This window comes from Ailuropoda melanoleuca, chromosome 16, assembly GCF_002007445.2.
Source record: "Ailuropoda melanoleuca isolate Jingjing chromosome 16, ASM200744v2, whole genome shotgun sequence".
Lineage (NCBI taxonomy): Eukaryota > Metazoa > Chordata > Mammalia > Carnivora > Ursidae > Ailuropoda > Ailuropoda melanoleuca.
In genome coordinates this window covers 22,663,372-22,691,311 of record NC_048233.1, presented here as the reverse complement: position 1 = coordinate 22,691,311, position 27,940 = coordinate 22,663,372, and the positions used below count along the sequence as shown (strand labels likewise).

Sequence of the window (27,940 nt, the reverse complement as noted above, 5' to 3'; positions counted from 1 at the left end):
AGAGCAAGCACAAGCAGGGGGAGAGGCAGAGGGAGAGAGAATTGCAAGCAGACTCTGCACTGAGCTTAGAGCCCGATGTGGGGCTCCATCCCACCACCCTGAGATCACCACCTGAGCCAAAATCAAGAGTTGGGCACTCAACCGACTGAGCCATCCAGGCACCCCATTTTGAAGGTCTTTTAATGAATCTTACATTACCTTGATGTGACTAAACCTCATGACCCATGTTGCTGTAGCCATATAACATAATGCCTATTTCCCATAGTTTTTCTAGAATGTTTTAGTTATTAGTCAATATTCTTTGCGTTGCAAGTCAGAAAACCAACTCAAGGGGTGCTTGGCTCAGTCAGTGGAACGTGTGACTCTTGATCTTTGGCTTGTGGGTTCGAGCCCCACATGGGGTGTAGACATTACTTAAAAAAATTTTTTTTAAAGTATTAAAAAAAAAGAAACCAGCTCAAACCACCTTAAGCAGAAAATGAATTGAGCGGCTCATGTAAGTAGGATGGTAGCAGTGGACCTACTAGGGGCTCAAGTCGTTGTTGCTAAGTTTCCTTTGCCCTTGCACAAGTCCTGCTCAGCCGCTACCCTTCTCCCCAATCTGCTTCTCTCTCGCTTGCCCTATCCTTTCTCCTTCCCGCTTCCCTCCATCTCTTGGAGTAGCTTCTGCCTGTGTGTTAGCCTCGGGCTCTCCTACTTCAGATGCTTTCTCCTGTGAAAGGTGGGGATCATGAACATAGTAGACCCCAGGTTTCTGTCACAGCAAACACGCTGCCGCTACCCCAGAGGGTAAAGTTACATCTTTCAGGTTCCCTGCATTAAAACGAATGAGTGAAGGGCTCCTGCAAAGAAGGGCTCGCATGAGCAGCTTAGGGTACATGCCCCCCTTTAATTCAGTTGTGTAGGGTGAGGTATAATGACTGTCAACCCAAGCAGAGTGACTTGGCTCGAAGGAAGGGCCAAAGAGAAGATAGTGGGAAGGGGAGCCTTGAAGATGAAAATGACAGACAGCCATGGTGAATTTGGCTCTAGTGCTTAACTTAATATTTTTACGTGACATTTTGATCTTGAGCAAATGTAAAAGTGGTACTTTAAAAGGCCTAGCTGGGTATTTTGTGGAAGCCGACATTAATGCTTTGTAGGAGTTATTGTAATATGTTTGATTGTTTCTGAATGTTTGTTTGGGGGCGTCATAATCCAAGGATGGGTTTAGGGTTTCTTTCTAAGCCCTGGATTGTCATATGGTGGTGCTTCTCAGACTTGTTTGCTAATGTCCTCGGAAAGCCGAGGAAAGTGAGTTATACAACCAGGGGCTTAGGGAGACAAGCAAACATCGTATTTATTTGAGGACTCATGTTTTATCTGAAACATTCATCCATAGTTTTCTCATTCAAGTTTAATAAAAGATAACAAATTTAAAATGTTATTCAACTGAACTGTTATTCTAGGAAGATGTGCTCCCTTCCTTTGACTTTGAATCATCTAGAATGAATAGTGCAGGTTGAGGACAAATGGGACTTTAGAATACTTTTGGTTAAAATCAGGATTTCTTTAAACATTTTTAACATTTTGTCCACCCGTTGGAGAATTTAGACATTGGGCATTAGAAAGAAAATGTATTTCTTGGATATGTTGAAAGGTCTCAGCTAACAGCACACCCTGGTGCTCTGTTACTTCACGTAATTTGATACATGTTTGGCTAACTTAGAGAATTAGCGTGAGGTTTAAATGAAATAATGCATGGACAGTTGCTTGGAATGTGAAAAAATACCTAAGAACTTTGAACTGTTATCATTAACTTGGCTATTTACCTTTGTACTCATTATCTCTACTTTTCAGTTTAGGATTCCATGATTTTGCTGTGTTCTCTCTCTCTCTCTCTCTCTCTCTCTCTCTCTCACGTGACTGCAGTTAGATCATTTGGTCTGTCTAATGAGTTTCCTTTAATGTCATGCAGTTAACTAGAAGACACACACGCACACACGCACATAAAGGGCATGGTGCATTGACTACATCCACATACAGATTAAAGACCGGAGGATTTCAGTATGGAAGATGGCGGGGGATTAGTATATTCATAGTTAATATGTTTCCTCTTTCTTAAAAGGAATTACGGCTCATCCCTTTTTGCCCAGTGTGAAGCAGCGGATCACGGCTGTCAGCAGGTCTTGTGGCTCTATGGAGAGGATGATCAGATAACAGAAGTTGGAACTATGAATCTTTTTCTTTACTGGATAAATGAAGATGGAGGTAATCCACCTAGATTTTAGCTCTTTGCAGTGTGTCAATCATTTTCAGTAGGGCTGGAGAAAAAAGAACGAGGACCTTAGAATAAGGACTAAGTAGCATGAGCCCAAGGCTAAGAACTACTGTGCTTTTGTTGTTCAAGTAGAAATGCGTTTAAATTCACAGAATTTATAAAGGTTTTGTTTTGGGGGTTGGCTCGAGATATGGTTATTATTGAGGTGTCAACTTAAGGAATTTAAGTCTCCGTGATTTGAAGATTTGTTGCCTTATCCCCTCTGCCATCTTACCCATTTTCCTCTCCGAAATCCCTTGCATTGGGAGATAGGTCTCAGATCAATTCAGTGGTCGTTCACCGTAGGCTGGTGTATAAATTGCTGTAGTGATAAGCATAGTCTGCTGATTCTACTGATACGAAATTTAGTGTATTCTCTTGCTAAAAGTTGTATAACAGTTTTGCCCTTTCTACATATTTTGGTAATACATCAGAAATCTTCTAGATTTACTCTGAAGCTCAATTTGACTAAAATACACTTTTTTTTAAGGGCAAATTGGTCCATTTTGGTATTGCACTTAGATCCTGGTTCACTCGAGACTGTTAATATGTGTCGACTATAAAAGTCTGTATTTCTTCATTGCCTTAAATATCCTGAATGCTCATTATCTTTCTTTTCTATTTTTTCAGTTAGTTGGCAGAGACCATAGGGGATTAGCAAAGTGTTGGCAATGTCTGTGGTATTAGATGAAATGACCAATAATGGGGAACAATACAGATATATGCATTTATTTCCATTAGAATTTTAATAGTCATAGAAGTTTAAAAAAACATCTTTTTAGGCTTGTTTACGTTCTTAGGCTGTTCATTTCACAGTACTGAGTATAGAGACTAGAAATATAAGTTTCCAAATACTTATAAAGTCTGAGTATTCATTTCAATTAAAATTTTAAATGAAATTTTATTTTAAAGTAGCTACAGTAACTTCTATTACTCTTTTGTTTTTTGGCTACTAATAGAGGAAAATGGTGATTCAGATGTGTCTGACTTCAGAGCTATGCACTAATTTGAGCAGTAGTTGCAGAGACTAATAGATGAGCCTTATATTCCAGTCAGATGTAGGATAAACAGAAGGTGTGGTGAGTACACCTTGTCCTAGGGTTGACCATTGGTAATCCTTGACATTTGAAAAGTCAGATGCAGATCATGCTGGTTTTTCCATTCCCGTTGTTTGTACTTTGCACTGGTTAGAAACAAAATTTATACTGGAATATTTGTGATTTCTAAATTTGAGTCATTGCATATGACATATATTGAAAACTATGCTTGAAAGATGACAGCCAGTGTTGCACTCTGTATTTAGGAGATAATAGATTGATTCAATTCATTCTTTCCACCTGCCCACTGCTCCCCCCGACCCCCACACCCCCCAAAAAAAACCCAACCCTACACAAAAACAATTACATCATACAGAAATGGTACCATCATTATTTATGGATGGGAGATGTCAGGGTTTAAGTACAGTCTGAATCAGAGCTACACGATTTAACCAGAAACACTAGAAACTTGTCCTGGTGAAAAATTACCCCTTATCCAAACAATAATGATGAGCCATTTCCACCATGACTTTTAAAGGTCAAAGTAGACATGAGTGAATTTGTCTTTTGGCTCTTACAAAATTTATCAGACCTTAAGAGTTACTACAGATTATGGTTGCCTGAGATAGCTTTAGTTTTAATGCTTTTTCAATGTGGGTGTTCACCTAACAGAGCAAATAAGATTTGAAGTATGGGGAAAAGAAGTGGAATAAATGTTTGGACAGTACCATGAGATAAGTCACTAGAATGTCAGGAATAACCTTTGGGCTAAAAACAAAAGAAAACATTGAAGGGAATCTACCATAGCTTTGATTTATACCATGTGACTTTTGGAAAATACAAAGAAAAATGAGTTGAAAATCAACAAAATACTGATTTTCACAAACCTTACCCCTCACAGGTATGAGTAGAGTTCTTTCAGTGAAAACCTGCCATCTTTCTATGAGCACACTCACTGCCCCTTTTGGACAAAACGGCTGCTCCAGAAAGGTGTATAAAGTAAATAATCTGTGTTCCCAGCTCGGTGCTATGCACCATGGCTATCTGTGGCATGTGGCCTGCAACTCATGTGGTTTTGATTCTAGTAACAGCGACCCTGGGAGCAAGATCGCACAGCACTGATTCTCTGCTTTCCTGTGTTGCTGAGTAATTTCCCATACATGCTTGTGCTTTACAGCTGCAGCAAACCAGTTTACCTAGCACTGGACTCTGGAGCTCCCCCGAGAATAAGACCCAGTTGTGCGGCTGAGCGTAGGGTTCGTTGGGGAGAATGATCGTGGCAATGCGCGTTCCTGTTGCTCAGTGCGCTTTGGTCCCATGAGCCTCCTCAGACATCAGGCATTTATGGACTTGGTTTGGCAAACTCTTCCCGGGGATGTGTGCATGGCTCGCTCCCTGCTTGCAAGTCTTTGCCCACCTAGCCCTTTCTCAGTAAGGCTTTCCTTCCAAGCCACTTAATAGCAGACTCCTCCCCTGTCACTCTAGCATTTCCCTTTGCCTTCCTCTTTTCTTTCTTTTCTTTTTTTTTTTTCCTCCATAGTCTAACATGCTATTTAACATAATAATTGTTTGCCTCTACCTAGCAAGTAAACGGGAGTTATATAAGTGTTGTTTGCTGCGCTATGCATAGTGCATAGATAAGCCAATTGCACGTGGTAGGCACTCAATACATTATTTGTTGAATAAATAGTAATTATGCTTACGGTGTTTGCGCACTTATACAAACCCACATTCCTGGTTTTTATCGGAAATTGACTTGGGCATGTCACAGATGACTTCTGCCGTTACTGCTTCTAAATTCTTCATCTCCTACAAATGATTTCTTTGTCAAAAACAAGTTGTATGTGTAGGCTCTGTTTTCCTCATGTTGGGCAATCTGGAGCTAGTTCTGGCTCTTGTAAGCATGTTTGTGGTTGCAGAGGAAAATGAATATTTCTCACCCAAATGTTGTCATGTCATCATCTCTGTCTGGCAACCAGAGAAACAGATGTTCTGTGCCTTGACCTTAGGCTAGTGGTTACAGTTTTGGGTGTTAAGTGTATTTCACAAAACTTCACTTGCACATGCAAGGCCTCTTTTTTTATTTAACTTTATGTAGTCTTAGAGCTCAGCAGGCTTTACGAAAGGTCCAGTTTGGAGGCACTGGAAGTATGTTTGTCTCTGTGTGTGGGGTCTACACACATACACACACATAGATCCTACATTTATGTATCCAGCTAGTTAGCCCTATTGCAAAACACAGGTTTATTTTGAGATCAACACTTCTAAACATGACAAAAAGTAGCCCTAAGAACATTGCCAAGAACAAATTTTCTCCTTTCCAGAAAGTAGTTTTCAGCAGATGATTTTTAGAAACAAACTTCAAAAAAAAAAAAAAATCATGCTTCTGTCTCCTAGCAAAAAGGATTATTCATTTATGTATTTATTTTTTAATTCAGAAACACTTATTATGTACCACACTGGGCCAGGCACAATGCCAAGTTTGGGGGACACAGGAATGAATGTAGAGTTTTGGTCTCCCAGACAGCTTGGTTTTTGGGGATGTCTGGTGGAACCATGGTGGAGTAAGGGAGCCCCGACCACAGGATACTAAATGAAAGGACAGTGGCCCCAGTGTTGGGACACTTAAGTTCTGATTCTGACTCTCCCCCAGTGTCCGCAGTCTTGCAAGTCATTTATGTTTAGAGAGCCTCTGTTTTTTCTGTAAAGTAATTATTGCATGGGGTGATTTCTGAAGTCCTTTTTAGCTGCTTAAAATGGCTTGGGGGAGCTTACAGAGACTGGCATGATTTCTACAGTTCTTGCTACCTGGTGATCCTTTCAAGTGTACCTTGTTTATTGCTCTGCAAACACATGATAAGCAGCACACCTGTTACAAGGTTCAGCATCTTTATAAAGTGATGATTTAAGGCTTCAGTTGCTCCCTAGATTTAGACTCCTGGGTGCCAGATGTGGGCAGGAGAAGGGGATATTGAGTACCAGAGACTTTTCCTGTAAGGAGAGCTTGTACGGTTGTCCGATCACGCTGGCTCTTGTAAAGACAGATCATCGTACCTGCCCTCGCGTTGGTTAGGAAGGCATGTGATCATCTCAATAGGAGACCAATGTCTTGGCCTTGGCTCTCCAGCAGTCATCCATGGAGTTTTGTTTTGATTTTTTGGATTTCTTGTTTTCTTCTTTCTTTTTTCTTTGTTAGCCACATACATGCTTGAGCCTACCCTGAGCCCGTTAACATTTCAATTGCAGAGGGTGAAGTCAGTTATCTCCATATTTGATGTGAATACTCCTCCAGGTTTGAAAATCATTACAGATCAGTGTGTCTGTAGAGGGCAGTGTAGAAGGAGTGACCACCTGAACAGGCATGATACTTCCGGAGGCTGGGTTCCTCCAGTGTTCTTAGAGGGTTGGACCAGTGTTCCTGCGTCTGTCTACATGTTCTGTCTACATGATTCTAACTACTAACCAGCGTTAATCCACGGAGGTAAATTTTTGACTCCAACGTGTTCCTTTTACTGTTTGTTAGTGGAACATCGTCTCAGTTTTTCCTAGGTAAGGGTAAATTGAAGATGATTAGATGAGTGGCTTTCTTTCTTTTTTCTTTCTCTTCCTCTTTTTTTTTTTCTTTTTTGAAATAAAAATTTACCCGAAGTGTGAATTGAGTTGGGAAGTTAGGTAACGCAGAGCAGTAAACCGTCTTCATGTCTATTACTAGCAGAGTTGCGAGAAACAGTTTTTAAAAATGGCTGTCACCATAAGGCATGGCTAATGTAGTTCAAGCTTGAAAATATTCCCGTTTCTAATTGACAGAAGAAGAGCTTGCAACTCCTCCGCTAGATGGCATCATTCTTCCAGGAGTGACAAGACGGAGCATTCTGGACCTGGCACACAAGTGGGTGGGTGCCTTAGACACGAACTTCATAAGCATGTAACAGAAAGTAATCGAAATAAGCACAGCGTCGTGTTGAACTAATACTCTGTAGTTCCATCCAGTGTTCTCTAATCTTTAAATCCTGACTTGAGTGGAAATAACTCTTCCAGAAGGACTGTCTTGGCAACACCACTAAGTAAGTATTGTTTATAGGAAGGGCGGAGAGAAGACAGTTTGGCGAGTTATCCTAGTGACGACTAATCTCAAACTCTCTCCCAGGTGTCTCCTACCAGCTCACCTGGCTTGTACTTCATGTGCTCCCATTTCGCCAGTCCTGAACTTTTCAAATCGAAGTGTCTTCTTTCCAATTGGCCGTGATTTGTAGTTCTTCCCTTCCGCTACTTATTCCAGTGTAACCATGCTAGTCAGAGAAATTAAGGAGTTTTACTGACATATAAATGTTTACTAACATCACATTATTAGTTTGGCTGCCTCTTTTCTCCCTCCTTCCTGCCCCCTGTCCTCCCCAATTCCCATACATGCTTATTGGAAAGTCAAAACACTCAAGCAAATGTAGTTGTTTTCAGTAGAGTTTCTGATCCATGTGACATGGGCAAGCGTGTTAAACCATTTGGTATTGAAATGACATTTATAACATACTCAAGATGAATGTTGGATGAGTTGGTTATCTGGCAAAGATTCTTGGATGGAACTTTTGACCCATGTGTTAAAATGGTCTCCAAGGGACATGAAAAGACTTTGAACACACTGTGGTCAAACAGTATTAATAGGACAAATGTTTAGAAATGCTCATATTATCTAGGAGAGGACTAGCGTAGTTTCTCTGGAAAAGGCTTTGGAAATAAAGGAAATGTGCTATAAATAATTCTACAAAACCCTGAAGTAGACAAGACCCAACTGCCACATGCTGGCTGGCACATTGGGCATGACATTTACAAACTGTTGGTATAATTTCAAACAGCTTGCCCTGTCCTAAATATGTTTGCAGTTGGAAAGATGTATTTTCGAAGCTCAGTAATTTTTGTTTTATTAAAGAAAAAAATCAACCAAGTACAGAAGGTTTGATGACAAGTTGCAAGTGAAAATGCTTTCCCACACTAATGATTTGCTAGCTTGAAAAATAGGTTATTATGGAGGAAGTTTTTCCTTGACTCCTTAGCTGTAATTTATTTTAAAAGCTATTTTAAAACAGTGAGACATAAATGCCAAGAGGCATGTGGGGGGTTACCATTACTTGCCAGACGGGGGAAATTGTCCAAAGATAAGTAAGGGTGAGCAGAGTAAAAACAATTCTGTTTATTTACAAGAGATTTTTTTTTTCTTTTCCAGAACACAGAGCTCATCTTGTTTTCAGTTAACTTGGCTGATTTTCTGGAATTTATTTATTTATTTATTTATTTACCTTTGAACAACATAATTGCAATTGCAGACTGAGATAAATTGAAACTTGCAAAAAGCCATATTTCTATGCAGGCATATTTTCCTACTCTTCCAAATCATAGTTACAGCATGATGCCGCCTTTTTCTAATGTTTTAAATCTTGCCAAGGGCTGTGATTTTCATTTTTATCTATTGTGGATCTGTAAGTTTTAAAAAATAACTCTCATCTTATTTAAAAAAAAAGCAACAAAGAATGGATTGTTTTTTTTAATAAGTTGAGACAGACTTTGAATTTTACCCATTAACGTAAAAGAATGAGAATGAAACAGATTAAAGAATGAGTATTAAGCAGATCATTTAAGCAGATAGCTTAAAAACATCAGATTTTTTTCCCTTTCCTATCTTCAAGCAAATAAAATATTCAAAGGGTTTAGCAGAAGTCAGTGAGGTTATGCAAATAATTCTGTGATGAAATCTGACCTACTGGGGAACTAAAGAGAAAGAAGAGGATTTCTGCTATGAAGTTAGCTGAATCAGTGAATTTAGGAAGAAAAGAAATATACAGCTCAATTTCTCAAAGTCCAAATATACTTTCTATGTTTTAAAAATAATGAAATATTTCAGATAGTGAAACTCAGTCTGTGTTTTCACTCCATGAAAGACCTGGTAGAGAAAGGAGGAAATTTGGAGCCAGTCAGATCAGACCTGAGTTCAAGTTCCATTGATGCCATTTAACTAGCTGTGTGAATTTAGGGATGTCACCTAGCCTCCCTTTGAACCTTAATTTCCTCATCCGTGAAATGGGGATTATAATACCCACCTTAAAAGTGAGAGAACTTGGCACACAATGGGTGCTCAATATATGGTAGCTGTAATTATTAATATTATTTGATATACTCTTTTATGATAAGTAGGGTTCGAGACACTGTTAACATAGAGAACACATTAATTAGCACTGGGGTGCCTTACCTTGTGAGAGAGACTTCAGGCATAGCAACAAATAAAAGGCCAAAAAAGCCGGCAACTATTAAAATATACCATGTATTTTACAGTGATTGTCCTAGTTTATACTCTCTGATCATCTCATTTAGAGATGCTGTGACATCGAGTAGGTAACCCAGCAGCTCCATGTGTTTACCTATAAGGTGGCAGTGCTCTCTTCCGCTTTCCCTGAGAGGATGATTCCCACATTTTTTGAGTTCAATCAGAATGTAAAGTAGGAAGGTAAGTACCACAGGGGTTCTTTTCTTTGGCATGCCTTTTCCTTGAAAATATTAAGGTGTTTATTTTTTATATTCCAAACAGGGTGAATTTAAGGTGTCGGAGAGGTACCTCACCATGGATGACTTGACAACAGCCCTGGAGGGGAACCGAGTGAGGGAGATGTTTGGCTCTGGGACAGCCTGCGTGGTTTGCCCTGTTTCTGATATACTGTACAAGGGTGAGGTAAGACTATTTCTTCACCTCCTGTCATTTCCAAGCGTTTGCCTATAATTTAATTCTTTAAATGTGTAAATGAAATGCTAGTTGGACCCAAGATGCAAAGGATTTTTTTTTAATATAACTTGGCAGTTTGTCCCAAGGAACGTGTATTACCAAATTACTTACTGTCATCTTTACAGTGATTTTGTATGAGCTCCAGTCTTAGGGGGAGTCGGCTTTGTCCGTGGACAAGTATCGCATCTGCCTCATGTCAGTTTAGGGATTGGAGATGTGCCAATGAGGTTCCAGTCTTATTTCTTTCTACTAGCTCACTAAGAGGTTTCTACAGGTAGTTAGGTTTCAGTTTCTGGCTTCCAGAAGAACTCCCAAACTACTGGAATAGTAATGGCAAACAGCTATGGGAAATTCATTTGAATGATCAACTCCTACATTTATTGTTATTATGATTGCTGTTGCTGTTGTTACTACTTAGAGCATTTTATGAAAAATTTTTATTTGGCAAGGTTGGTACACCTGCTAAAATCCTCCAAAACGAATTCAGTCAGTTGGTTGGAAGAAATTTTCCCCTCCCAGTAAATTAGTCTAATTTTGTATGTGCTGTATTTCCATTCTTGTTGAGGGGAAGGGGTTGTGGGGTTTTTTTTGTTTGTTTGATTCTTTGTTTTAGTTTGGTTTGGGTGTTTGGGGGGGGGGCTTCCCCTTTATGACAAAGCTCCAATATTTATTTATTTATTTATTTATTTATTTAAGATTTTATTTATTTATTTGAGAGAGAGAGAGAGAGAACACGAGCAGGCTGAGGGGCAGAGCGAGAAGCAGACTGCCTGCTGAACAGGGAACCCAGTGTGGGGCTTGATCCCGGGCCTCCAGGATCATGACCTGAGCCAAAGGCAGATTCTTAACCAACTGAGCCATCCAGGTGCCCCAAACTCCAATATTTAACATCATTGTCTAACTTTATAGCTTCAAGGCATGTGGTTATTATTCTTACAAGGTGAAAATTGGCTTAATTAATCATATTAATACAAATTTGATTGGTTTTTTAATTGAACATCATTATTTTTCCTCAGTGATTTCCTTTCTGATTTTAATAGTGGCTGCTTCATTGCTTGAAATTTTCAAACTTGATGGTAAGGAATGGCTTTTGACATGATTCCATCTACAGATTGATTGTTTCGAGGGAGAAGAATTAAATTATTATTTATCAATACTTACACTGATTATAAAGCTACTGTTTTGCATTTTATTGTGGTAGTATCTAGGTAAATGCATTATTGGACCACTTTTTTAATGAACTAAAGCTGCCATTAAGTCTGATTCTTTTTTTAAGTCCAATTATTTTACCTCTAGAAATAAGAAGTTGATTCAATCCAATGCATTTTTAATAGTCTCGTTTCACAGGGCATTCGGATTTAACGGGTACATCTATTTATCCTGTTAACCTAAAGAGTGTAAGGAGAAAAGTGACAGCATGGGCTATATGTGCTCAAATCAGACCATCAAAAGCCTGCAAGCCAGTGAGGCAGGAATGGGCATGACGCAAATGTAAATTAGGGCATGAAGACTCTCGGTGCCCAGTGTAACCACGCTATCCAGCATTGTGGGGGTTTAGAACCCCTTTTGTGAAGCCATAGATTTGCTTTAGTTTATGTTCCTGCAATGACTTGCTTTACCTTGTGCCAAGATGTTTTTGACTTCATTCCCTGCAGAAGGGTTAGGCAAGGAGGCCAATCATTCGTCCCCTAGATTTGCAGAATCCTGAAAGTGGTAGGATTCTTTATGTCTCACTACTATTTTAGGTTCTCCTGGCTTCTCTTTGGTTCCTCCTATCAGCCTGAAGACTGGCATAGAATCCAGTCGTGCCCTAAAAATTAGTTGGTGAACAAAAAACAACCTGTCGTTGGCTCATTTGTTTTTATTCAAATTCAGAGCAGAAAAGAGTCTTTGGCATAAGGAGCTGGTGTGCATCACGAGGTCATTGTCGGGCCATTCCTTATCTCATTGGAATTGCTGAGTGTCTGTCTTACTGTCGCCGACTCCATGGATCTCCTCCAATTACACTGCATGTGGTTTTCTTTCGTAGACTGTACACATCCCAACTATGGAGAATGGTCCGAAGCTTGCAAGTCGGATCTTGGACAAATTGACTGATATTCAGGTAAGGGCTTCTTTCTTTTAAAGTGTCATCTTATTTCAATCAGCGCTTAAAGCCAAATCATATTTCAGTGGAGAGAAGAGAGTAGTAAACACTGCCATTTGAGGTTAACAAATTAAATTTGTAGAATAAAGCACAGAAGAAAATTATTACCTGTGATTCCAATGCTGAGATATAACCACTGTTAATTTTTGATGTCTCAACTTTCAATATTTTGTGTTTATATACTTTTAGATGATTTTTCTAACAAAACAGGGTCGTATATGATTTGTTACCTGCTTTTTTTTAACCTGCTAAATCATTTGCTTTTTCATATCAATCAATTTCTCAGTTCCATGTAATTGAATTCCATTATATGGGTGCACCACAACTTTTTTTTTTTTAATGATTTTTTATTATGTTAGTCACCATACAGTATGTCCCCGGATTCCGATGGAAAGTTCGATGCTCCATTAGTTGCGTATAACACCCAGCACCACAACTTTTAAAGAGATATTATTATTGAACATTTATGCTGTTTAGCATTTTTTTAACTGTTACGCACAATGCAATCTTTGATTATTTCCTTAGGATAAGTTCATGAGGTTGTAACTGTTGGGTCAAAGAGTGTGTGTACCTTTTTTTTTTTTTTTTTTATACTGTTAACCTTGTTCTGCTTATGTTTTCCTGAGCAGCAGTTTACATAGTGTCTCATTGGGCAGTTAAGCATGTTTCTAGGCGTGCATATAAAGTACCAGGTAATGAATGCTGGTCATATAAAAGAGATTGTTCTGTATTTGCAAACCCCTCACAAATTGTTGGATGCTTTTGTTGAGCCCACATATCATCATTGCCAGTGATTGAACATAGCCAAGGGAAGCTAAGATTCATACTGAAATGTGAAATAAAGTTTGATAGTTTAGGTGACAGCTGACAGTGCCAGGTCTCCAAGCTAAAAAAGTTGGTTGGCAAAGCAGTAGGCCCTCGAGGCCCCTAGGGCTGAAGTCCTAGGTTACTGATAAAAATGATGTTTTGGGAAGACTTACTCAGCAACAGTTATACAAAATTAATAATATTAAATGGTAAGAATGATTGTGGTTTTTGAATCAATGAACTGTCACTCTTCTCCTCTTCAGTAAAGGCTTTCTATAAAAGAATCTTCCATAAATGACATAAAGGAATTTCTTAATACTGGAGACATATAATTTACTGAGTTGTTTTCTACTTTTGTACATAGAAACAATTTGGAAGAAATTAAATAGAAATTTAATGAAAAATATTTGGATGTTTTAGTTATGTGAATTTTTTTTTTTTACAGTTGTCTGAGTAAATCTGATGAAAGTAATAAGTTATAAGTGTTTTGGTCAAATAAAAAATGTAAATAGAACAAAAATATATAATTGGCTAGATTATGAAACCCTTTAACCAAAACAGAAGTTGAAAGATTTTTAACAAGGGGGATAGTGTCGTGGTAAGAAAAGATCCCTTTGGGAAAATTTCTGGAACAAGTTGTACAAGAAAAGAATGTTTCATTCAATTGAAGTTAATACAGAAAACAAGAGATTTCAGAGTCACCTTGTAGAGATTATATGAAATAAGAAAATTTACACTTAATTTGATTTGGTTGTAATGGATTAGAAGAAAAGGAAAAGTCAACTAGGCTGAGGGGAAAATCAAACTGTATTAAATTTGAATTGGAAGAAAGATCTAAGTGGAGGTGTTTGACGGACATAATCATGAAGGTTTGGCTAGGGCAGGCAAAAGCAGAAATGTGTGTCATCCCCAGTGCGATAGTGACAAAATCCATGCATCAGAACCCTAACGTATAAGTAAGAGAGAAGCCCAAAGACATATTTTTTGGCAAGATAGCAAGCCATTACAAAAGTTCTCAGAGCATTTTTTAAAGTAAGATGAGGACTGAAGTGAATGTTTTTGACTAATCCATTCAATAAATATGCGTATTGAGCACAAACAGTATGCAAGAAGCTATTCTAGGTCCTGGTGATGTAATAGTGATAAAAGGGATAAAAAAAATTAGAAATGTCAAAGCTATAGAAAGACAAAATAAATATTCAACTTAAATGTGAGACCACATGAATATGTTCAAAAATAAGAGATATATATGAAGCAGAGAATGAGAAGAAACAACATTTTCCTCTTACCTGTATATATTCTCTATAGTGATTGTGGCTAAGAAGAAATTTATAATTTCTCTTTTTACCCTAGGTAGTAAAGTATAATGGTAGTAACACTGAAAATTGATACATTCAGAGTTCCCTAGGAACAAGAAAACAAAGGGATAGTCACAGGATACATGAAATAATACAATGATTCTGAATTAAACCACAAACCAGCAGGACCATCTCTCCTCCAAATTGTTAAGTAACAAAGGACCATCCATTCAGAATCTAAGACCACATCCTTTTTCCATTATTTTATGCCTGTGGGCATGGAACCTAAAGTTTCAAAATTATTCTCTTACAAGATGGCAAATTGGTGCTGTCAGCGAAGCTACGGGTGTCTGTTTCTCTCCAAGAAAAATAACTGAAGTGATTATTGAGGAGAAGAGCATAGAATTGCATCATGTTTTATGTTTGATCTCTTTGACATTGCATGGAAACATGGATATTTCCTACGAAGTGCTCTGGTAAATTGAAGAAGAGGAGAGAGACAACCACCAAAAAACCCTCAAGATTCTTGCCACTGTGACCTAGGGGGGAAATTCCTTCTTAACCACAGATTTACTTTTCGTTTAACTTGTGTATTTCTGTATCTGAGTAAGAATCTCTGGGGTTAAGCATTCATTCCATTTGGCTAATTTTCCATGTAATTCCATGGTTTTAGATTGCCCTACAAATACCTCTTAGGAGAGGAGCGTTTCAAATGACAGTCTGGTTTTTTGTTTGTTTGTTTGTTTGTTTTTTAAGCAACAAACAAAACTACTTTTATGTTACTTAACCAAACTTAAACTTGGAGAACATTAGCCATATTGCCAATATTTCTTTTCTCTCCCATGCCTCTTTGCTAATCTGTTTACTCACCATCGTACTCACCTATGTGCCTGCCATTTGGGGCCTTCTCTGTTCTTCAGTATTCTCTGCTCTCTGCTGCTTCTTCCTGCCTTTCTGCACCTTTTACAGTTTGCCCATGTGAGAAGTTACTGGTTGTCCTTCAAGGCACATCTCCTTGAAGAACCTTTAAAATCTCTTTGGAACAACATCCCTTTCCCCCAGTATAAACACCTATTCGTTCATTCAAATACTAGTTCTTCCTCCAACTTCCATAGCACCTGGAATGATCACATATGGCCTTTAAATTATATTTAATTAGTCACACACTTGTCTTTGTTCCAGGGTCGTTTGAATGTAAGGATTATTTTATTCCCTTCTCGTAACCCCAATATTCAGTGCGGGGCCTGGGCTATGGAACCTGCTCAGTGATGTTTCTTGCGTAAATGAATAAAGGAATGAATAAGTGGGTGATATACCAGACAGATACTGAAGAACAAAACATGTTGCTCTTGTATATTAACACAATCTGAGGAGAGGTGGGAGGAAGCTCTTGAGTAATGCCAGATTACTTTTCAAGAAAACTTTCAGAGGATCTGATTTTTCACTTTTAAAGAAAGTGAAATGCACATACCAAGATTGCTATCAGGATCAGATAAAAGCTGGAATCCAGGTCTTAGATATCAGGACAGTATGTTTGTGTAACTAGCAGTGCTGCTGTTGAAGTTTTAGGAAGCGGGAAGTAGTGATTGTAGGACGTGAGAGGTCTTAAGTAGGTTAGGAAAAGGAAAGCCCAGTGAGACAGGAGGGGGATCTGTATTGATTGCAGGCCCCCAGATGGAATTTCTTTCAAGAATCTGTTTTCCCCACTCACAACTACAGCTTTGTGAGAATAAATGACCATTAACGGTCTTGCCTTTTTCTTGTTTTCAGTGGAACAGCTTGATGGGTTTTAGTTACGTAAGTTAAAGAGCGCCACCAATTTCCCCTGCTAACGTCCTGAGTTACCCTTCTCTTTGTGTGCATACTAAGTGAGCATTGCAGATTGCCTTGATGACTCAGTCTCTTGACCAGCTTGCCAGCCCCTCCTATTTCCTAATACACACTTCTCCACGTTACAGGATTACAGAGCTTTGCAGGCCATTGAATAGGATTTAGAACAAGAATAGCAAATTGTTACCTGGTGGGCAGCTCTGATGATATTTTGATTGGCATCGCGGAGAGTAAGTGCATGACACATAGATGGCCCTTTTATGTTGCTAAGATCTTTCTGCTGAAGGTACAAGGCATTTTAGCAAAGGCCATGTAAAATCATTTGCCGTATGTGCATTGAATGTGAAGTAATGAACTTGTCATTAGTCGTGTTTTGGTGTAGTTTTCTTCCTGGAATTCATGAAAGGTACAGTTTCTGCACATCACACTGTTAGGCTCAGAGTATCACCCCACAGGCTCAGTCTGATTTGCCACGTTGCTTTCACTTCATCTTCAGTTCCAGTGAACAAAGTCAAGTCAGTGTGACTTAGAGAAGACCTGACAAATGCTGAAGGTGTGGGCCTGCTGCTGTGGTTTTGTAGTCACCCTCACGATGGGATAATGACAGTCTCACACAGCAGACATGTGTTCTTTCCCCTCCTTCTCTGGACACCTACTCCTGAGGAAAGAAGATAATTTCTTTCTCTACTAAAATCTGTCATCTCTGCCTTTGAATTATTTTGCCTTGAAAAATTAAATCGAATTACCTATCATCCAAATGAAAAGTCTGATGGTTAACTGCCTAGGTGTAGGTATTATAAATTACCTGTATTATCACATCTCTTGGATGCATCTCAGAATGCTATAATTTTACATAAAAGCGTAAATTACAGGATGCGAGGGATAAATCCTAATATATATTATGCAGGTTCTTAGAGTGATATGACTGTCATTGTAACCAGAATTGATTTTTGACCATTGGTAAAACTAAAACAACTAATTGGAAGCAAATTTACTTCAACTGATGAGATTCAAGATGAAATTATGGTGGTCATGAATCACAATAATGTAGATCTGCTGAAATGTCAATATGGTGACGCTCAACTGTCATTAATGGCATGTGTCTAATGTATTAATGGGAATCCAAGTATAAGAAATAAAACACGTATTTTTATCTTAGCTTAAGTCATGTTGGCACCATACATAAACAGAATTTGGGAATGTCTTATCCAGCGTTCATCGTGAATCAACAGTTAATAGTGGGAAGCCACACTCTTTAGACAACTCTTTCTGATAAGGACTCAACAAGTCACTTACAGTTATTGGGCTTCCTTCATTCTCCTTTTCCTGTAAACCAGAAGGTTGTAAGTAGACCATTCTTGGCTTCTGGTTTTTTTACCAATTTGAGAGATTCTACTCTCTGAGGTCTTAAAGCTCTTTAAGAGGAACACAGCACATGGACAATGTAACATAGGAGAAATAGCATCAAACAGAAGTAAGAGCCGAGGGCTTAGGACTAAGAGTTTTCTAGAGCCTTAATGTCCTTATATGTAAAACGAGAAGCTTGGCTTAAAAGTTCATTGCTCTTCACACTGGATTTTTTTTTTTAAGATTTTATTTTTCTTTATTTATGAGAGAGAAAGGAGAGTGTAAGTGTGAGCGGGGGAGGAGCAGAGGGAGAGGGATACGAGACTCCCACACTGAGCATAGAGCCTGATGGGAGGCTCGATCCCACAATCCTGAGATCATGACCTGAGCCGAAATAGGAGTCAGACGCTTAACTGACTGAGCCACCCAGGCGCCCCCACACTTGATTTTTAAGCAGCAGAACTTTCTACAGAATAAATCTTCCCTGGAATCCTAACATACAAAACCGATCAAAGTGGAATTTTTCTGAAGTAAAAATCCAGAGCCCCACTTATTTGACTCATCCCCCTGCATTTTATTTATTTATTTTTAAAGGTTTTACTTTCACATTATCTCTGCAACCAACATGGGGCTCGAACTTAACGACACCAAGATCAAGAGTCATTTGCTCTACCGACTGAGCCAGGTGCCCCGAATCCCCTGCATTTTAGATGGTCATTAAAGTTCTTTCCAATTCAGAACTTCTAATGTTTGGTATGAATTTCAGCTGAAGTTATATTAGAACTCAAAGGCCAGTTCATGTGAAAAGAAGACATCATCTGAGTGATTTAGGCAAGCACGTGGTGGCAGACAAAGGTGGTAGGGAAGATACGTTCCAAGTCTGTCTCCACACACATGGCTATGTGAACGTGTGGCAGGAATTCTGGATAGTAGCCAAGAACATGTTAATTTGGTGTGAGAGAGACCTTTGGCTAGAGTCTAGGCTCTACTATTTACTAACTGCCTGGGTAAGTTTTTTAATCTCCCTAATACAGTTTTCTCATCCATAAAATGAGATTGATAATGGCACTTACTATCTGGGGTTACCATGAGGATCAATTTAGTAATAAGTCTATAAAGCTCTTGGCACCATGGCATTAGCCTGCAGTACTTGCTCAAAGAGTGGGAGCTCATTTACACACAGAGATGTTTGTTGGAATGAATGAATGAATGAACAAATGAATCAGAACTAGCTTTCTACTTCTGACATCTGGAATATCTTCATTTAATTCAGTTTTAATTGTGAAAATTCCGGTTTGTGAGAGCAAATTACTTGTTAATGCAAATAATCAAATTCTGGTTATACTGTAGTTCCATGACTTTTGAAGGAATGAGAAGAATCGGGATGCTAACATAACAGGAACAACTGTAATTTAGAAGACAGAGCTGCTGTTCAGAGCCACAGGGCTTGTCCATTTAATATTTTTGTCCACAAACACAAAACACTTTTGAGAAGATAGCTTTTAGAGCAGTGACACTAAGGTCAGAATCCCCTGGAAGTGTTGGCTGAAGCATGGTTGCTGAGACCCACCCCTGGACTTTTCTGATTCAGTGAAGTCTGAGATAGGCCTTGAGAACTTGCATGTCAGACAGGTTGCCTGGTGATGCTGGTGCTCCTGACCTGGGGAATATACTTTGAGCATCACTTTTTTAGAGTAAAGAAGACAATAATTAAATTTCACTCAGATACTTTATGTGGACAGCAGAAGCTAAATACGGAATGGTAATAAAAAGGCGTTACTTTGAGACCATAATTAGAAAATTTGTGATTCTTTCCAGGTATTTGATTGTTTGTCTCTAATCATATTTTTAATGTGAACATGCTCTTAATATTCAGAATATTCAGAACAGGAGCATACCTTTTGTACAATGTTGGTTGTATTACTGAGTTTTTAAGCGATCCCTGCACTGTGAGCTTTTACACTTATACATGTTTTCTTGCTTTTTTGTTGTAGTACGGAAGAGAAGAGAGCAACTGGACAATCATAGTGTCCTGAATGGAAAATGCAGGCTATCATCTGTGTGCTGTGGAGACTGACTATTGCAGTTGAATTACGATAGATTTCTTTAGCTACCTGTTTTTAGTTGTGCATAATGTAGTTTGTATTATCGGTGTTACCGGGGTCATTGTTTCCTCACACCAGAGAAAATGAATTGCAATCAAGTGGTCTTTTGTAAACTTGGTGGTAGAAACTTACTTTACCTTCTCTTGGAAAGATGATCGTGTAAGCCATAGAGCATAGAATTTTCCTCAGTAATCTTAGTGCCTCCCTTATTACTTTACTCAGATACAGAAGTGTTTATTCCTTAGCATAAATTATGTTCTGCTCCTCAACCAAACGAGTTTGTGTTTGAAAACTGATCTGAGTAAATTTCATAGGTAACATTTCCTGTGATGTATCGTCATCTTCAGAAAATGGTTGGGTTTTGTTTTGGTTTCTTATCATTAAGACTTCAAAAATTGGTCTCCTTCCCTTCACTTTTTTTTTTTTTGCAGGCCCCCCGCACTATGTCCATCTTAAGGTAAATCTCTCCCCTTCTTCCTGATGTCACAGTCTGCTCCAAGTTCTCCTTGCACATCAGCAAGACCTGTGCACATTTCCACCCTTGTTCTTTCTGCACTGTATTGTAGTTGGCTGTTTGTCAGGCTCTGATACAAGCTTGAGGGTCTTGTGCCTTAGAGATCTTTGTAGTCCCCTGCCTGACACATAATAGATACTCATTAAGTAATGAATGAACATTTAGCTTCTATAGAAGTGTACCACCTTTGTTTCTATATTATGAAACCTCTTTATTAGAATTCGTGGTTGATTCTGATGTTGTGCACATGTACCTCATATTGCCTTTATTTTCCAGGGACTGCTAAATCGTTAGAGATACTCAAAGACATAACTTGTTGGAGGGATTATTTTGTATTTGAAGACTGTCTTGGAATTGAAATAACAGCTCTAGCGAGGTTGTGATATCACACCAACCAAATGGAAATGACATATGTTAAGTGTTAAATACAAAATAAATCCTCATATCTAGCTTTTTGGTAGAAAGCAAAGAGGTGTATACTTTGCTTGTATAGGTGTTCATTTCTGTTGAATGGGGATTGGGTGATCACGTGGTTAGGAGAGGGAGAGCAATTCTGGATGTTATTTTCCTCATTTAGGAGCTGTGAGTTAAAATCAAATCCTGGTTTATCTAGGGGAAAGTCAGATCTTGCTAGAAAACATTTACCCTTGGAAGGTCAACTCTGAGACTTTATATTTCGGTTTCCCTCAGTTCTAATAACTTTCATCTTGCTGATCATATTTCATTCTCTTCAGAGCAAGGGAAAAACATTTCTAAAAGTTTGATGTGTTAGAAAAATTTCCTTAAGGCATTTAGCAGCACATAGCAAAAGGGGCTTTGATTCTTTTTCAAGACTTTTGTTTGGCCATAGGGTCCTTTTAGATAGGAATGGTAAAATGAAAATTAGAGAAGTATAAGATGAAAAGGAATAGTAAAAAATATCTTTTAGGGGGCTTTTAATTGGTGATCTGAAGTCTTGGAAGAGTCTTTTCTTTCCAGGGCTCAAGTGCTTTAACTGTCCTCTACACATATTCATCAAGTACTATTCTTTGCCTCGGCTAAATCCTGTGACCTCGTTTTTAATAGAGTAGTCTAGAAGAGACTTAAAGGTAATTCTAACCTGTCAAGTAGCACTTAATAACTAGACTCACATTTCTGTGAGAAACAGAAATCATTTGTTTGCCATAAATACATTTTATACTTTGCATCTCTAAATTGAGTGTGGCAACACATGTCCGTTCTAGAAGTTAGAGAACAATATGTCTTGACATTATGTCTCTCTGATTTCTTTCATCAGACCTTAAGAGGATTTTAAGCCCTCTCTCCCAGATGGAGTGAAAACTAAGGATATACATTTTAAAAAACTGGAGGTCTCCTAAAACAGAGAACACAATCTGCCATTCTCTTTTAAGTAATAAGACAGAAAATTGACCTTGACACTAACTTGTTAAGTAGATTTAAAAGGAACATCTGCACATCTTTTTTCCTTGTGCACTATTTGTTTAATTGCAGTGGATTAATACAGCAAGAGTGACACATTATAACTAGGCAATTATCCATTCTTCAAGACTTAGTTATCCTAACACTAATTGATCATTTATGGCGTAAGATAGTCTAGCATTAGGAACATGTGAGGCTAATCTGCTCAAAAAGATCAACAAATTAATATTGTTGCTGATATTTGCATAATTGGCTGCAATTATTTAATGTTTAATTGGGTTGATCAAATGAGATTCAACAATTCACATGTGCATGAATATAAACAGAACTGGTGGCACTTAGAATGATAATGATTAACTTATTTTGCATGTTCTCTTCTTCCCACTTTTTTTCAGTTTTTACATTTCAGACCAAGTCTGTCAGCGTTTTCCGAAACACGTGGGGAGAAACCACGATTTTAAAATGAAGCGTTCAGACATAAACAAAACTTGGGCATTTCCTAAAGATATTTGCAATTAGAAAGTTTCTTGGTTATAGTCATTTTTTAAGGATTCCAATCCCGATGCACCCAAAGAAGCATCAGCTGGAGGGCTGAGCAGACTTCTCTCCAGCACCTGCAACTGGCAGGAATGAATACACTAATACCTGTTTTTACCTTTGCTTTTGAAAGTACAAAGGAAGAGGGAAAAGGAAAGAGAAAACTTGTTAGGGAATCATCATTTTTTTTCTACTTGGTACACACCCTCTCTTCTTTTCTCAGAATATTACCATAAGGGGAACGGAAAAAAAAGGTCACAGCCAGTAGCAGCAAGAAAGTGCAGTGCACCACCACCTCCGTGACAGGCGGCATCCATGCTCCTAGAGTTAGGGGGAGCCTTACGCTAGACGCCGTAGGTTAAAATTCCTCATTGAATCCGTTTCACTGCTTGATGTAATTGTGCCTAAACGGGCTCTTGCTTTCCTCACATCAGCGCCCTTGAGCACTGTGGCAATTAATGAGCGTATCTTGGTCAAAAGGATCGTAGGAGCCTTTTTATTAAGGTGGTAGAATCAGCCCCCTCCACTTTAGGGGAGTTGTGCTACACGATCAGCTGCCAGAATAAGTTTATTATTCTCCCCATTCCCACTCAGCGCCCAGTCACTGTGTTCTTTTTCCTTAAAAAGTTCCTGTTTAAAAAGTCTATGTTCGGTTTACCGTTACGATTGGGAAAATGCGTTTATCGTAAGCAGAAAATGACCACACTTGTTCACTGTATCTTTTCTAAAATACTTCGGGCAATCAGTATTCATCAGATGGACTAAAGCAAAGGGCTTCGGGGTTGGAGAAGCATGGTAAGGATCCCCTATTTCATGTTCTGATGCTTAATGGGAGAAAAGAAGTCTTTGTAATGTGGATTTCTTCTTACGTGGATATGCAGAAACTTAAGTTATAAGTAGTAAAGCTCACAAATAGTTTTGGTGGACACATCACAACACCTGTCACTCTGTTTTACCACAAGCAGGATTTGTTCACCTGTCCTCCAGATATCTCCCCCCAAAGGAGACAAAGAGTACCAGCTTTTCAATAAGCATTACCTCTGACCAAGGTCATAAAGATTATAGTTCATTCGATCAGTTAATTTGATAGGTGTTGAGTACCCACAAATTTGTATCTAACGTAACTAGCAGTAGAGATTACGAAGTTAGTTTTAGAAAATAAATGGTACATAGACGTCACATTTATGGAGTTGATACTCTACTACGTAAGCAAATTCTTAGATAAAAAAAGAAATAATGCAGTTAGATAGTAAGGAGATGACAGCCAGAACACATCTCTTATCAAGAAATCACAACATTTTCATCTCATGTTTTCTAAGGAAATTGGTCCCTTTTTTCATTCCTTCCTTCTTTCTCGTGCAAAACTGCTCAGTGGTGTTAGTATTGAGAGGTTATTCAGCCACAGTCTATGTGGTGTGAATTCCCTCTTGGCTTACCGCTTACTGCCAACCTACCTAGTACATTTGTTAACTACCTTCTTTGGAGCAATGTTAACTTGTCATGGTTCATCTAACAAAAGATCACCTTAAATTACATCATCTTTGCTGATCTTAAACTCAAAGTCAGGTATTACTGAAATAAAATGTTCCTAGGGTGTGTTTTTCTGGAAAATATCCATTATGAATCAAACTGTTTAGAGTGTTGGCTTGAAAACGATGGAGCTAGCTACTCAGAAAATCATAGGCGGAAGACTAATATAACAACGATTTTTCATGGTTTGAGGTTTTAAAAGAAAGGCCATTTAGAGTATTGCAACAAGATTATCCTACTCATCATTGCCAAAACACTTTAAAAAATTTAAAGGTAGAAGAAAGTGATTTTTCTCCTCAGCATACATACTTTATGACAAGACTTCTCAGATATTAATTTGGGGGACTTGATTAAAAAAAAGGTCAACAACATATAATAGCATTTGTGGGAAAATAATACCCTGGGATCAGATATAAGTAGATATATTTGCTTTTGTGAATGGTAAAGGCATGGAATTCAGTATTAGAAATGAAGCAGTCTTTAAAATCTGCCGGATACAATGACTGAAGTCTTAAGTACTCGTATTCTGTCTGGAGCTGTATTCTTCATACCACTGTACACCCTATTAACAGGGCCTGAAACTTGAGCTGCATAGTGTTCGGCTTGGAGAATCCACTGTTGGGACAGGTAGGAATTGACGATAAGCTGTGGGATGAGAATGAATTGAAATACAGTTTCATTGACAGATTTCTCTGCACATCCACTTCGCAATGGCTAGGTTCCTTGTTGCCCATTATTAAATTATGGGGAAAGAAACTTTATTAGTTAGAGATGTCAGAAGAACAACCACTGAAGGTACAGGAAGGAATGAGGGGGGGATCATACTTCTGTGTTGTCCAGAGAAGCCTTTTTCTTACCGTGCCAGCCATAGGCACCTTCTGCTTTCAACATGGATGCCAAATACAAATCATGCCAGTTAGGAAGGGGATAATAGAGTGGCCAGTTCATCAGACATTAGAATTCAGCCTTGATCTTGAGGTAATAATCTGATGGTCTTGTTACATGGAAACCACATTACTACGAATTTAGGTAAGACTTTATTTTATAATTGCAGTAGTCTGTAAGATCTACTGTGTCATTTCTTCAACCATTTAAGATTTGTGAAGCTTCTTGAGGCTGAAAAAACAGGTGACAAGGAGTAGATTGTGACTCTTGCCCCCCACCCCCCTTAGAAATACAATTTACCACCATCCTCTTTTCCTTGGTGCAGGTTAACTGATTTGGAAATTAGTTGAATATAGGCATTTAGTTTTAAACTAAAATCATGCTGCAGTTTCCCGAAGTTGATTTCACAGTGGTCATCAAAGTCATTCTCAGGGTTAACACAGGAATGCAAATATCTGCCTCAATTTTTACTTCATTGATGAGTTTTTGAAGAGTGCAGGAATTCTCTCAAGTGTATGGCTGTAAGTAGATTTTGAATGAAGTCTCATAAATTAAGCTAGCTAATCTGTATGTATCTGTAAATTCTGCAGATGTTTCCCTGGTGACTTCTGAGAATGAATGATGGTTGTGTAGTGACTCAAGTAGCTAATAAAGAAAGCCTAACCCACTGTTGGGAAGAATTTGCACCTACTTGGTAATGGTGGCTGAGAGAAAATAAGTAGTTTATAGGAAGTCGTTTTTAAATCAGAGTTTGCAGATAGAAACAGGAGAATATCAGCTCAACTCCGGAACTTTTAGAATGTGTTCTCTTGCATCTAAATCTAATTGCAGTGAAAAAGCCCAGCCATTGATTGTCTCAAATTTCTCTACTTGGGTAGTAGTTCTTGAAATTCCAAGAAAAATCAAGTAGAAAGAAAGAAACACTTTGTAAATAAGGCTTGGCCTTCTGGAAAAATTGTTTACAGGTTGTGTGAAAGGATTTAAGCTCATTGGAAGTGTAGTGGAAATGTGGAGAGCAACGTGGGTAAAGGGAACTACCTCACTCTTTGAAGGTTTTGTAGAAGTACAATCAAACCTCCTAAAACGTCTTTGTCACATATGGACCATCTGGTGTGAAAGAACTCTGTATTTGTAGTGTTAAAGGACCTGGAATAATTGTATTTTGCTGGCAATAGACACATTCTTTATTGTTTGCCGATTCCTCATCAAATCTTTAATTACGCACTTGTTTCTGTCATCAATAAAACAACTTAAGAGAATCCTGTTTGTGTAGTCTCTTGAAACCGGCATTTGTTGGATGCATGAAATATAACGCTTAATTACCATTTTCATGATGTTCCAAGACTTTTGGTCATGGGATGTATTTGTAGTGTATTTTTAAACCAAAATGACATTGAGAGCGGAAGAAGAATTGAGCACACCAGAGAGACCCGAAACCATACACCCGGATTAGAGTCTAAATAGATCTATTTTCAGTCATTTGGATAGAAATACAATGCTTTTAAGAATTGTCCTTTCCTCTGAGTATGGATCTGTCTTTAGTAAAACTTAGCTTTTTCTTAAATTTTGCACAGAATAAGGGGAATAGATTGCTGCTTCTATTCACTGTCCTAGTGAGTCTATCTCATTGATACAACACACCCGTAGGTGGCTAACTAGCTTTAGAATTAAAAACGCTATAAATACAAAGTGAGAGGCACTCCATCGAAACTCAGAGAACATCAATGATGTGTCCTTTTAGTCAAACCAGACCTTGCATACACTGCCCTTGTATGCACATTATCTGGGAGAATGAAGCCAAATATGTTCTGAAGGTCGCATATACTCATTTTCTTGTGCTCTGTCCCGATGATTGCCAAGTACAACAAAACCTAAGGTTTTTCAAGTTACTATAAACTGACTTAAAAGTGTCAAAGTGTTCAGTGACCCTCTTCTCCCAACCCTGTCAACCTGTGAAAATACTAGCCTTTATCAAGGAGTTCTGTGCAGAGTTTGGAAGGTCCAGGTGAAGGTTATTAGTCAAGTTCTCTTACAGCATCAATGCTCAAATCCCGCAAGAGTGACAAAGATAGCGCTGTCATTCCTGAGGGTGGTGACATACATTCACTGGAGCTTATATGATTTATCAGTGTAGACAGCAGTCTCCTTCAGGGGAGGAAGAGTCTCTGCTACATCAGTTTACTAACAAGCTAAAAAAAAAAAAAAGAAGGAACAGGGAATTTTCAATCTTTATATGTTTCTGCTAAGCTGATTCAGTTTGATTGTAAGCATATTTTTAAAATCAAGAATCTGATTCCACGGCATGGCATATCATCGTCGCCCTCCACCATGATAACTTAGCTTTAGATGAGACGTTCTATGGTAGCCCGACTTTATTTATGGTGGTGATGACTTGCAGGATCACATTCTTGTACCCAGAAAACCCACAGCCAAGATGAGGATGCTTTTTCCGTGTATATAGAACAATCCTTGGGCTTCTTTTCTAGTCATATCTATAAGCAACAGGGACAGTGTTGACTGAAATCCATGGTCATTCTCTCCAAAGTCACTTAAGGCTCCGTGGTCACTACATCAATAGGATTTTTGAAAAATCTATGAGAGTAACTCGTGAAAAAATTTTAGGGTTATAAGATTCAGGCAGAAAGTACCCCAAATGCAGTGTAGCTATTTTTAAACTGAACTGATTGAATTGAAAATAGGCAATTAAAACGCATTTATGTTTTATTTTTAAAGATTTATTTTTTTGAGAGAGAAAGCATGAGCGGGGGCAGGGGGAGAGGGAGAGGGAAAGAGAATCTCAAGCGGACTCCCCACTGAGCACGGAGCCTAACTCGAGGCTGGATCCCAGCACCCTGGGATCATGACCTGACCCAAAGCCCAGAGTTGGACGCTCAACTGACTAAGCCACCCAGGTTCCCCTAAACTGCATTTGTTTTAAAGAGAGCTACAATCTAGTAAACATTTCTTGATCTTCATGATACAATCATAAATGGAGGTGGTACATACTTTTAATCTCTGGCTTCTTCCAAGCCATTGCTGAAGGTAACAAAACCTCTTTATTAATATTCAGGTTGCCTAATAATTAAGAGAATGGTTAAGGGACATCAACTGACCCTGTGATTTTAAACCAGTTACTTAAATTCATGAAAAAAAAGGAGATCATAGCAGTACCAGCTTCATGGGTTGTAAGGATTAATGAGTTAATATTGTAAAGAGTTTACAACAGTTCATGTGTAAAGTGTGAGCTAATGGAATTTTATTAAAAATAAATGAGTGAACCCAAAGACAGGGAGGAGCTAATAGATACTTCACAAAAATGTACAAAGAGGGTGCAGTGATCAGTTCTTCCCTCCGTGCCTGGGGGAGGTGGTGAAAGTCCCTAGATCCAGACCAGTGGCACAGGACAAGCGGCATAATCTA

The 27,940-nt window shown here is 38.5% G+C and overlaps 1 protein-coding gene across 5 annotated transcripts in view; it reads left to right on the top strand.

The window, feature by feature from the left end:
- Positions 1-25,779, top strand: part of BCAT1 (branched chain amino acid transaminase 1) — a 99,825-nt gene extending 74,046 nt beyond the window's left edge. For all 5 annotated transcript variants that reach the window (XM_034646548.1, XM_011219782.3, XM_034646546.1 and 2 more), the window contains 5 exons: positions 2,108-2,250; positions 7,144-7,229; positions 9,911-10,051; positions 12,132-12,206; positions 19,525-25,779. In XM_034646548.1, the coding sequence (XP_034502439.1) occupies positions 2,108-2,250; positions 7,144-7,229; positions 9,911-10,051; positions 12,132-12,206; positions 19,525-19,566 (487 nt within the window). In that variant the 3' untranslated portion in view covers positions 19,567-25,779. The remainder of the gene's footprint in view (positions 1-2,107; positions 2,251-7,143; positions 7,230-9,910; positions 10,052-12,131; positions 12,207-19,524) is intronic.
- The last annotated feature ends 2,161 nt before the right edge of the window (positions 25,780-27,940 follow it).